Source organism: Mustelus asterias, chromosome 3, assembly GCF_964213995.1.
Source record: "Mustelus asterias chromosome 3, sMusAst1.hap1.1, whole genome shotgun sequence".
Lineage (NCBI taxonomy): Eukaryota > Metazoa > Chordata > Chondrichthyes > Carcharhiniformes > Triakidae > Mustelus > Mustelus asterias.
This window is the reverse complement of record NC_135803.1, coordinates 156,945,090-156,957,712: the sequence shown is the minus strand read 5'-3', so window position 1 is coordinate 156,957,712 and position 12,623 is coordinate 156,945,090. Positions and strand designations below refer to the sequence as shown.

Sequence of the window (12,623 nt, the reverse complement as noted above, 5' to 3'; positions counted from 1 at the left end):
ATCAATACTCTTAAGGGTTCTGCCATTTACTGTATATTTCCTATCTGTATTAGACCTTCCAAAATGCATGACCTCACATTTGTCCGGAGCTGTGACAGTACAGTGATCAGGATTTTTCCTTTGGGCTTTCAGTTTCATTTTGAGGAGTGTTTGGAAGCAGTTTAGCAGCAAGCTCAGAAGCAGTCTCTCTCTCTCCCTGTATTCTTCTCCTTGTTTGGTTCTGCCTTAAAGAAGCCGTGTTTTGGGAAACAGATTTGATTACAACATCTTCTGAGTTTCTTCAAAGGGATTCTCAGCATTCAACCCAGGAGGCGAGATTCCTGTAACGAGTGGGCATTAACCTATGCTGTATTGTGTTTATTTGGAGGGGTTTGTGTATTGGATGTTAGCTTTGGTTGGAACACATGAGAGATATTTCCTCAAGAGTTAAACATTATCGTGGTTATTGTATTTCTTGTTTGTAATTGTCAAAAGTTCTTGCTAATCATCTTACTATACATGTCAACAATATTCTTAATTAAACTTTGTGTTTGATAAAAGCTCCTCATGGGTCAGTTGAATCACACCTGGAGTGAAACTTCTCATTCTCATCCTAGCCAAATTCAATGTAAACCGTCACAGGTCAGGCGAGCTTCACAGGACACCTTGAAATATCCAACCTGACTGGTAACACTCGCTAGTTTGTTCTCTATAGTTTATTTTCTCTCTCTCTTTATTATCTTTTTAGTCCTCCTTTGCTGGATTCTAAATTTATCTCAGTCTTTACAGCTTTCACTGACTTTTGCCTCCTTCTATGTTTTTCTTCCAATTTAATACTCTCCTTAACTTCCTGGGTTAGCCATTGTTGGTTTATCCCTCTCTGAGAACCTTTGCTCCTTGCTCTCTTTTTGTTGAGTCATGAATTACCTCCTGAAATGTCTGCCACTGTTTGCTGACTGTTTTTCTGGCTAATCTCTCCGCCCGGTCCCCTTCAGCTAACTCCATCCGCATTTCATTGTCACTCCCTTTATTTAAGTTAAACACCAACATTCGACAGACCCAATCCAGAATTCCTCATTCCCAAGCTATACCTCACAATTCAGAAGGAAATTAATAGTAGTGTCGACAGCACAGCAATCAAGAGAGCGTCACTGTTCCATATTAATCCTGTCCTGGGAGTGTTTGATGGGGACAGTGTAGAGGGAGCTTTACTCTGTATCTAACCCCGTGCTGTACCTGTCCTGGGAGTGTTTGATGGGGACAGTGTAGAGGGAGTTTTACTCTGTATCTAACCCCGTGCTGTACCTGTCCTGGGAGTGTTTGATGGGGGACAGTGTAGAGGGAGCTTTACTCTGTATCTAACCCCGTGCTGTACCTGTCCTGGGAGTGTTTGATGGGGACAGTGCAGAGGGAGCTTTACTCTGTATCTAACCCTGTGCTGTACCTGTCCTGGGAGTGTTTGATGGGGACAGGGTAGAGGGAGCTTTACTCTGTATCTAACCCCGTGCTGTACGTGTCCAGGGGGTTTTTGATGAGGGACAGTGTAGAGGGAGCTTTACTCGATATCTATCCCGTGCTGTACCTGTCCTGGGAGTGTTTGATGGGGACAGTGTAGAGGGTGCTTTACTCTGTATCTAACCCCATTCTGTACCTGTCCTGGGAGTGTTTGATGGGGACAGTGTAGAGGGGGCTTTACTCTGTATCTAACCCCGTGCTGTACCTGTCCTGGGAGTGTTTGATGGGGACAGTGCAGAGGGAGCTTTACTCTGTATCTAACCCCGTGCTGTACCTGTCCTGGGAGTGTTTGATGGGGACAGTGTAGAGGGAGCTTTACTCTGTATCTAACCCCGTGCTGTACCTGTCCTGGGAGTGTTTGATGGGGACAGTGTAGAGGGAGCTTTACTCTGTATCTAACCCCGTGCTGTACCTGTCCTGGGAGTGTTTGATGGGGACAGTTTAGAGGGGGCTTTACTCTGTATCTAACCCTGTGCTGTACCTGGGAGTATTCGGCAGGTTTTTGAACAATAAGTGTTGGCTGTTAACCTGAGGACGAATTAAAAACGTCAAAAGGCAGGATTGGTTCACAGATTCTCTTTTCCCTGATTGATCTGAATTGTCTGGACCCTTCTACTTGGTTCTTTGGGAATTGGAAAGGGAAATCGCCTCAGTGTGTCTGTGCTGCTGATTGGGGTTAAGTTGTTTTCAGCTGCGGGTAAAACATATCAGCTTTGTCACTTCATTGATGTTAACATCTGGAGCTGGGATTTCAACTGACTCGAGCCAAAGATATTGCTGATTCCCTTCTGTCCGAGGATTAAATGCGGCTTCATCGCGTGGTGACAAATTGTGTCTCGTTGTGAGCATGCAATCAGGGGCCAGAGTGGATTAACGAGTCTGTCTGAAATTTAACTTTTCAATTTTACTCGACAGGAAATGAGGGAGAGGAATGTGAGTCGAGAGCAAATCCTGAAGGTGATTCGAAGCAATTGGTGTTCAAATGTAACCTTTCAACTTTTAAATCCAACCTCTTTGACATTTGAATGAGTTTACAAGCGTGAGGGATGTGGGATGTATTAACTCTGCCAGTAAAAGAGACCAACATTTTCTTAAAATTACAAAGACTGCCATAAATCTTGCAAGGAGGTTTGAACCGAATCGAAGCCCCATTTCTTTATTCGTTCCTGTGTTTCTCTGTTCTACTGTAACTGAAGTTTTTGGGCCTTGGAAAATGTCCCACTGCCGCCATCCCCTTGGCCCCACCCCTCTCCCCCTACATCCCCCAATCCCACTGCCCACACACTGCTGGCACAAACCCCAGCTTGGCGGACAGCAACACTGATCAGGGAGGCCAATCAGCCCCTCTGACCTTGACCATCTTGCAAAAAAGTCCACGGCGTACAAAGAACAAAGAGCAAAGAATAAAGAACAGTCCAGCACAGGAACCGGCCCTTCGGCCTCCAAGCCCACGCCGATCATGATGCCCTAACTAAAAAAAACCTTCTGCCCTTACTCGGTCCGTGTCCCTCTATCTCCTCCCTATTCATGCACCCATCCAGATGCCTCTTAAATGTTGCTAATGTGCCTGCTTCCACCACCTCCTCTGGCAGCGCGTTCCAGGCACCCACCACCCTCTGCGTGAAAAACCTCCCCCGCACATCTCCCTTAAACTTTCCCCTCTCACCTTGAACCTGTGCCCCCTTGTAATTGACACTTCCACCCAAGGGAAAAAGCCTCTGACTATCCACCCTGTCTAAGCCTCTCATCATTTTGTAGCTCTCTATCAGGTCTCCCCTCAGCCTCTGTCTTTCCGGTGAAAACAATCCTAGTTTATTCAACCTCTCCTCATAGCCAACACCCTCGAGACCCGGCAACATCCTGGTGAACCTCCTTTGCACTCTCTCCAAAGCTTCCACATACTTCTGATAGTGTGGTGACCAGAACTGCACGTAATACTTCAAATGCTGCCTAACCAAGGTTTTATATAGCTGCAACATGATTTCCCAACTCTTGTACTCAATGCCCCGGCAAGCATGCCATATGTCTTCTTAATCATCTTGGCCATCTGTGTTGCCACTTTTAGGGAACTGTGGACCTGCACGCCCAGATCCCTCTGTATGTTAATGTTCCTCAGGGTTCTGCCATTTACAGTATAATTCACACCTAAATTTGATTCTCCAAAATGCATCACCTCGCATTTGTCCGGATTAAACTCCATCTGCCATTTCTGTGCCCAAGTCTCCAATCTGTCGATATCCTGTTGTATCCTCTGACAATCCCCGGCACTATCAGCAACTCCACCAATCTTCGTGTCATCCACAAACTTACTAATCAGACCACCCACATTTTCCTCCAGATCATTTATATATACTGCAAACAACAGAGATCCCAGCGCTGATCTCTGCGGAATATCACTCGCTATAGATCTCCATTCTGAAAAACACTCTTCATCAAACTTGTCTCAGGAATGGGGCTGAGTTTTGTGTAGAATTGAGGAATCAAACAGCAGAGAAGGAGGCCATTCAGCCCAGTGTCTCTGTGAAATGTGCTATCCAATACTTTTGACACATTTTTCCCATCAAAGGGTCATTGTTCTTTTCTCTTCTCTGATCAGATCTACAACAGCATCCCTAAATCCCCAAAAACGTCACTCTACTTGGAATAGGATGGAATTAGATGCCATCATTCAGCATTGTGAACCTGTCAGTGACTCTGTCAGACTGGTTTCAGTGCCCTTGGTGGAAATTTCCAAATGGCGCACAAAGGAAGGTGTGGGAAATGCTGTGATGTCTGTCGGCTGCAATAATGGGTTTTCCCGCGTTATCCCATCCACTGCAGAGCTTAGTAAATATCCATCCAAGGGAAACACACTGGATGCTGATAGGCTACCTCCGGTTTGCTCACCCATGACCTCACCGCTGCCCCAGGTGCCGTGGTTAAAGTGTAATCTCGCACCCGGCAAGGAACCCTTTACCAAACCAAAGGAGATAGCTGCTTCAAAGTTCAGTGACACCTCCCTGGACTGACTGCTGGCTGCTGTTTGAGGTTCGCTGTGATGTCCTCCTCCCCGTTCTGGCTGCAGGTCCACCAACCTCACCACTCCAGCTTGGGAAAGGCTGGTAACGGCAGTGAGTGCCAACTGGCCACACAAGAGGTCTGCCACCCAGTGCAGAAAGAGGATGAATGATCTCATCGATTGCACCAGGGTACATCCATCATCTTACTCTTCTCATCTCACAAATTCATCAACTCATTGCACCTTTGCATTGATCTCACTCACTCGCTGTCAGCTCAATGGACGCCACCACTCACGGTCTCACTCACCTTCACCTCTCCATTCGGCTGACATCCTCACTCCATCCATGCCTCTGCTCACCTCACACATATGCCAGGCATCCTTATCATTGGCCTTGGCATGTGAAGGGATACAGGTCTATAGCAGTGGATGGAGGGAAATGCTTGGAGTGAAGAAGCTGAACTCTTGTGATTGTATTTGTGCGCTATGGAAAGGGCTAAAACTTTAGTTTAGCTCCGTGCTAAACACCGATGTCTGCAAGGCTATGACTTTTAGTTTCACTTTAAACTTTGCCTGCATTATAATTGCATGGTCTATGATGCAAAGACAATTACAAGTTTAAAAAAAGACTAGATTGTTGCTTAGCAACCAGGGGCTCACACTAAAAAGCAGAAACATTTGAGTTCAGTTTGAACCAGGTAACTGAGAAGCAAGAAGCTTTCCACAGAAACTGCCAGTACCGGCAGGATAGGGCAGAGTGGCAGAAAGCAATCCTAGAAGCTAGAGAACAGAAAGTTCCAGAAACCAGGGAATGGAAACCACGGATTAGGGCTCCCTTCAGGCAACAGTCAAGGAGGGTTGGTGCAGTCAAAACCAGAGGCAATGCCAAGGCTAACTATGTTTTTTGCTGAAATTAATTAAGCTGCAGGAAAATCCTGGGGCGATGGAGACCCCAGAGTTGAACCGAGAGTCAAGCGAAACGGAAAGAGGGAGGAGCCAAAAGAAGACAAAAAACATGAAAACAACAAATTGAAAACAAGTCAGTTTTCCTTTACCTTCTTCATTTATAATGTCCTCCAGCACCGAGGTAGCAATAGTATCTGTCATGGCCAGGTCAGCAGGGTCAGTTGAGGTGCAAACCCAACGAAATGGCCCAAACCCCAGAGAGAAAATGTCACTGTGGAGAAGAAAGAGAAGATTGGTTCCAGCAGCAGCCTCGGTCAGGACACGGGGAGGTTCTCAAGCGGGTGTCAATTGAAGGATGTGCGAGATGCCAGGGGAACACTGGAACTGGAAGAGGCCATTCAGTCCATTGAGCTTCCATTCAATCCAACCAATGGCTGATCTGTAACTCAATTCCATTTATTCACCACTTACCCAATGAAAAATCTGTCTATCTTGATCCCGATATCTGCATTTACCACCATGTCCAGTGCTTCCGGTAAATTTCCATTCCTCCATGTCCTTCCTTGAATGACCTGGTTCTAGTTTTAGTCTTTTTCCTCCTTTGTCTGGACTTTCCCACCAGAGGGAATGGTTTCTCCCACCTCCCCATTACCCATTATTCTTTTCAAGCTGCCCTTTGATCCCTGGTATCATTTTGATACAGTCTGATGTATTCTGGTAACATCTGTGCAGCAAGGTTTTTGTTCTGAGGCAGTTGGGGTGTAAAATGGGAATGTCAAACTGGAGCAGCACCACGGCCCTCATTCCACTGCTCACCTCTGGCTTATCTAACATCTGTTTGCTGTGGCACCATCTCTGCTGTATGGCACAGCGGAAAACCAGTTTGCCTTGTAGTCATATCAATACAGAAAGCCAGAAATAAGAGGTCAAACAAAAGGTCACTAAAGGCAAAGACTGATTGGTGGGATCTCCACCTCTGGAGTCGGTCGGATCCCATTCCAGAAAGTCCTGGTGAGTGGTAACTGGAAGTCTGCCTTGGAACTTTGGGATAATTGTGTCCAATGGGTGTGGGTGACCTCACCCATAATCTTGGGGGTTTGGGGGGGTCTACAAAAGCCCTCCCTTCGTACAGCGCTACAGATGGTCACAGCCATGGGAGCAGAGTTCACACGGCAGCCTGTCAGACTGGGAGTGATGAGGACTATCTGGATGCACATTCAGCCCCCCCCAAGTCAGCCCGGGAATCCTTCCGCTACTCTACACTCTGCAGGAAGCGTGTGAAGATTCCAAAACAAGAATAACTCCATCCCGCTAGACCGTTAATAACGTGTCCGCCTGTCACTTCAAACTATTCTCCAAGAGCAGAAAACAAACATCGGAAAAGAACAACAACATGTCACAGGCTTTCATAGACTCCGAGAATTCTACAGCATATAAAAGGCCGTTTGGCCCCTCTCCAGTGTGCCTGCCCTTTGAAAGAACTATCCAATGTTTCAGAGCTTGCTCTTCCCCTTAGCTGCGTAATTCTTTTCCTTTCTCCAATTTCCTTTTGAAAGTTCCTGTTGAATCTGCCTCCACCAGCCTTTCAGACAATGTTTTCCAGATCACAACAACTAAATTCCTCATGTTCGCAATCGCCTGAAATCTGTGTCCTTTGGTTACTAAGCCTCCTGCCATTGGAAACAGCTTTTTTTTAAAAACAAAATTAAAGAATAACAGATGGATTCTCAGACAAGCTGTGAAAAATTGTGCGCTGTTCCAAGAGTGTCTGTATGTTTTGACATTGTGAAACAATGCTTGTCTTGGGCTGAAGCCATCTGACTGAGGATCAGAACAAGCTATCACACTCTGATGCTGATTACATGCTGATGTTCACATGCCTATTAATAGCATCCAAAATCATCTGAATGGAACTTGGGAAATTTAAGAATGAGACAAAACGATTTGGCCCATTAAAGTTCAACTATCTCCAATGAAATCTTCCCTCCTCGTGCCCAGTAACATTGTGAATATCTTTGGGGAGCAATGGTCACTAACTGGAACTACAGCCCCAGAACCAAGCAGGTTTCCACCGGGAACAGGAGGGGAGGCGTGGTGGTGGTGGGGGCGGGGGGGGGGGGGGGGGGGAGGGGGGAGCGTGGGGGGGGGGGGCGCAATGGGAGGATTGGGGAGAGAGACCACTCACTGGCCACAACTTTGAAGTTGGGCTGAGACAGGGCAGACAAGCTGTCCAGGCCTTCGACACCCCACGTAAAATGGCAGAGTGAGGGGGTCAGGCGGGAAGGCGTTCGGAAGGCCACCAGGGGAATATTCTGGGCTGCCACTAATGAGACCTCATCAAATTCCACCCCTGAGGTGATGTCACAAAACCACTCAGTTTGTATTGGAATCACGACCAGTGGTTTGAGAAAACAGGTTCACCAAAAGCTTCTCTGGGCAGTGGGGAAGACACAGTAAATTGCACCCTGCTCGCAACGCCCACACCTCGAGAATGATCCATTCAAAAATCAAGAAAGCAAAATCTTTCAGTTGGACTGGCAGGGCACCAACATAAACCCGACCTTAAATCATTAGTAATTTTATCCTGACTCCGTATGTAGTGCACGAGTGTCTCGGTGAGAGGGTTGTGGGATCAGCCCAGAGATATGTGTACTAGAGAGGGGCACGGCGGCACAGTGGTTCGCACTGTTGCTGCACAGCACCAGGGACCCGGGTTCGATTCCCGGCTTGGGTCACTGTCTGTGTGGAGTTTGCACATTCTCCCCGTGTCTGTGTGGGTTTCCTCCGGGTGCTCCGGTTTCCTCCCACAGTCTGAAAGACGTGCAGGTTAGGCGGATTGGCCATGCTAAATTCTCCCTTAGTGTTACCCGAACAGGCGCTGGAGTGTGGCGAGCGACTAGGGGAATTTCACAGTAACTTCATTGCAATTTAGTTTTTTATTCATTCGTGGGACATGGGCATTGCTGGCTGGCCAGCATTTATTGCCCATCCCTCGTTGCCCTTGTAGGGCAGTTAAGAATCAACCACATTACTGTGGCTCTGGAGTCACATGTAGGCCAGACCAGGTAAGGACAGCTGATTTCCTTCCCTAAAGGGCAGTAGTGAACCAGATGGGTTTTTCCAACAATTGACAACGGTTTCATGGTCATCAGTAGATTCTCAATTCAGGATTTGTTTTTAACTGAATTCAAATTCCACCATCTGCCGTGGCGGGATTCGAACCCAGGACCCCAGACATTAGCTCAGTTTCTGGATTAATAGTCCAGCGATAATATCACTGGGCCATCACCTCCCCATAAGTGCAGTGTTAATGTAAACCTACTTGTGACGAATAAATAAACTGTAAAACAATCAACAGGTTTCAGCGTGTTATCTGATCATTATCAGATTCCTGTTGGTGGGATCTTGCTGTGTAAAAACTGGCTGCCGTGTTACTGGCATTACAACAGTGACGATACTTTGGTGAAGATCAAGCATCAGATCAAGCCCAAGATGGGCTGAAATGCCTCCGCTTTTCATATTGGATCGTGTTTGTCTCTCTTGTGGGGACCTGGAATTGGGTTCAATTGGATGTTGAGTTTGTTTTTGGGGGAAGTAAGGGATGGATTCGGGTTTCCCCGCTCCACGCTCAGCACTGGCTTTGTAACTTTAAGCATGGAGTAAAACATTCAAAAAGTATGTAAACGGTTATAAAGCATTTGGAACATCCTGGCAGGGAAAGGTGCTATGTAAATGCAACTCTATCGATAGGTTTTTCTCCGAACTCACCCCATGATATGCTGCACATACGACGGGAACTTGAATTCCAGCTTCCCACCTCCAGCTTTCACCACATCAGCACCTAGAAGACATTGAAGAGAAAAATAGTTCCGGGTTTTACATTTAAAGATGATCCAGGGGCGAGTTTCAGCCTTGGGATATCAAAAATTATTCAATTCAGGAACTCACATTGAGAATCAAACACTCCCAGGACAGGTACAGCATGGTGTTAGATACAGAGTAAAGCTCCCTCTACACTGTCCCCATCAAACACTCCCAGGACAGGTACAGCACGGGGTTAGATACAGATAAAGCTCCCTCTACACTGTCCCCATCAAACACTCCCAGGACAGGTACAGCACGGGGTTAGATACAGAGTAAAGCTCCCTCTACACTGTCCCCCATCAAACACTCCCAGGACAGGGACAGCACGGGGTTAGATACAGAGTAAAGCTCCCTCTACACTGTCCCCATCAAACACTCCCAGGACAGGTACAGCACGGGGTTAGATACAGAGTAAAGCTCCCTCTACACTGTCCCCCATCAAACACTCCCAGGACAGGTACAGCACGGGGTTAGATACAGAGTAAAGCTCCCTCTACACTGTCCCCATCAAACACTCCCAGGACAGGTACAGCACGGGGTTAGATACAGAGTAAAGCTCCCTCTACACTGTCCCCATCAAACACTCCCAGGACAGGTACAGCACGGGGTTAGATACAGAGTAAAGCACCCTCTACACTGTCCCCATCAAACACTCCCAGGACAGGTACAGCACGGGGTTAGATACAGAGACAGAGAGTTAGTGACTGGACGGGTTTGTGTGCACAGGTTGAAGGGAGCAGAAACGGGAATTGGAGTTGGAATTGTTTGCTAAGCCGATGTGAAGATGTTTGCTGTCGCCTGCACACATGCATTCCATTTCCCACAAGACACAACAAAGTTACACCCATTAACCTCAAGCCAACGCAATGTGTGCTGTTTTCAAATTGGGGACAGATCGCACACCATAGCTGAGAGTAAGATTCGGAGAGATCAGCAAAGTAGAACTGGATTATTCAACCCTTCTCAGAACACAGAGCCCTCCTGAACACAGGCTTTGTTTGGTGAACAGTCACAGTTCTGATCATTCGCTGTGGAGGGTAGATGTGTTAAGAACATAAGAACATAAGAAATAGGAGCAGGAGTAGGCCATCTAGCCCCTCGAGCCTGCCCCGCCATTCAATAAGATCATGGCTGATCTGAAGTGGATCAGTTCCACTTACCCGCCTGATCCCTATAACCCCTAATTCCCTTACCGATCAGGAATCCATCTATCCGTGATTTAAACATATTCAACGAGGTAGCCTCCACCACTTCAGTGGGCAGAGAATTCCAGAGATTCACCACCCTCTGAGAGAAGAAGTTCCTCCTCAACTCTGTCCTAAACTGACCCCCCTTTATTTTGAGGCTCTGCCCTCTAGTTCTGGTTTCCTTTCTAAGTGGAAAGAATCTCTCCACCTCTACCCTATCCAGCCCCTTCATTATCTTATAGGTCTCTATAAGATCCCCCCTCAGCCTTCTAAATTCCAACGGGTACAAACACAATCTGCTTAGTCTCTCCTCATAATCAACACCCCTCATCTCTGGTATCAACCTGGTGAACCTTCTCTGCACTCCCTCCAAGGCCAATATATCCTTCCGCAAATAAGGGGACCAATACTGCACACAGTATTCCAGCTGCGGCCTCACCAATGCCCTGTACAGATGCAGCAAGACATCTCTGCTTTTATATTCTATCCCCCTTGCGATATAGGCCAACATCCCATTTGCCTTGTTGATCACCTGTTGCACCTGCAGACTGGGTTTTTGCGTCTCATGCACAAGGACCCCCAGGTCCCTCTGCACAGCAGCATGTTGTAATTTTTTTCCATTTAGATAATAATCCAATTTGCTATTATTTCCTCCAAAGTGAATAACCTTGCATTTGTCAACGTTATACTCCATCTGCCAGATCCTCGCCCACTCACTCAGCCTGTCCAAATCTCTCTGCAGACCTTCTACTGGTGTTACCAGTAAATCATTAAAAAAATAACTTGCAGAGAAATAGCACCTTTTGCAACATCAGGATTTCCCAGCATGCCAATGCTGTCCATCGTTTTTTGAAGTGTGGGGACTGATGTAGGAAGCAGGGATGGGGTAACCGGGGAGGGGTAGGTGGAGGGGGCGGGGCGGGGGGGGAGGTGCCGCAGAGTGTGTGGGTGAGAAAAGTGGACTGTACACACAAAATGAGGCCTGTGTATTCCTTCAGCATCCCTCCAATGGGAGCAGAGGCTGTCAATTCAAGTTAATGAAAAAGAAATCAAAAACAGACTCAGAAAGAATTTTTTGATCCAAGCGTTATAAATCCTGGAATAATCTATCCAGGCACAAACAGAGGGACAATTTGTGGACTTTCGGGTGTCCCTGGATTCTGGGCTGACAGAGTTATTGAGCTCAAACTAACAAATGGCCTTTTCCCATCCTGATACTTATCTGAGCTCCTAACTGGTATCGGGGTAAAAATCAAATTTCTGTGAAAAGAACTATTAGGTGAGTTATAAATTAACCTCTCCACGCGATACCACACTCCCATAGCATTCTGATGGAAGATCTCAGGCCTGAGACATTAACTCCTGTTCTCTCTCCACGGAGGCTGCCAGACCTACTGAGTGTTTCCAGCATTTTATCCCAAAGATTGGCTCTGGTAGTATAAGGGTTTGGCACGTATAGGATTAATGTGGGACTGAGTACACTGCCACTCCAACAGAATACATGATCCACATCCAGGCTCAGTTGACAGAATGTGTGTGTAACAGCCAGCCGAGATACAACTCCCCGCTTGTACCTTTCACTGTATATTTGTAAATAGCTCTAAGGGTCAGTAAAAACTGACAGTTAACCTATGTATGACTACAAAGACTTCTCCAGACTGACTGAACTGGAAGCAACACCTTACAACAACTCCTGGTCCTAAATTTCACTCACCTGCTCTTTTAGCTTCAAGGAGGAAGGCATTCCCATAATCCCAGAAAAACATTCCCTTCTCTGAGAGCTTGCTGATGGCCTTCACTTGTCGCCTTAAACTAAAGGACAAGAACAAATTCAACAAAATCAAATCTGTTCGTCAAAGATCCCCCTCTCCATCTCCCCCCGAGAGTCAACCTCAGCAATAGCAAAGCACACTTAAAACATGGCAATTCAGCCCCTCAAACCCCTGCCATGTACACTCTCCCCTATCACTGACTCTACCCCCCCATTCCCCTTCCCACACCCCCCATGTACACTCTCCCCTATCACTGACTCTACCCCCCCATTCCCCTTCCCACACCCCCCATGTACACTCTCCCCTATCACTGACTCTACCCCCCATTCCCCCTCCCACAGCCCCCCTGTACACTCTCCCCTATCACTGACTCTACCCCCCATTCCCCCTCCCACAGCCCCA

At 47.0% G+C, this 12,623-nt stretch overlaps 1 protein-coding gene across 1 annotated transcript in view; it reads right to left on the bottom strand.

The window, feature by feature from the left end:
- Positions 1-12,623, bottom strand: part of uroc1 (urocanate hydratase 1) — an 89,138-nt gene that overhangs the window by 25,958 nt on the left and 50,557 nt on the right. The window contains exons 12-14 of the mRNA XM_078210021.1: positions 12,164-12,261; positions 9,167-9,239; positions 5,548-5,669 (exon numbers count right to left, since the gene is read on the bottom strand). Of these exons, the coding sequence (XP_078066147.1) occupies positions 5,548-5,669; positions 9,167-9,239; positions 12,164-12,261 (293 nt within the window). The remainder of the gene's footprint in view (positions 1-5,547; positions 5,670-9,166; positions 9,240-12,163; positions 12,262-12,623) is intronic.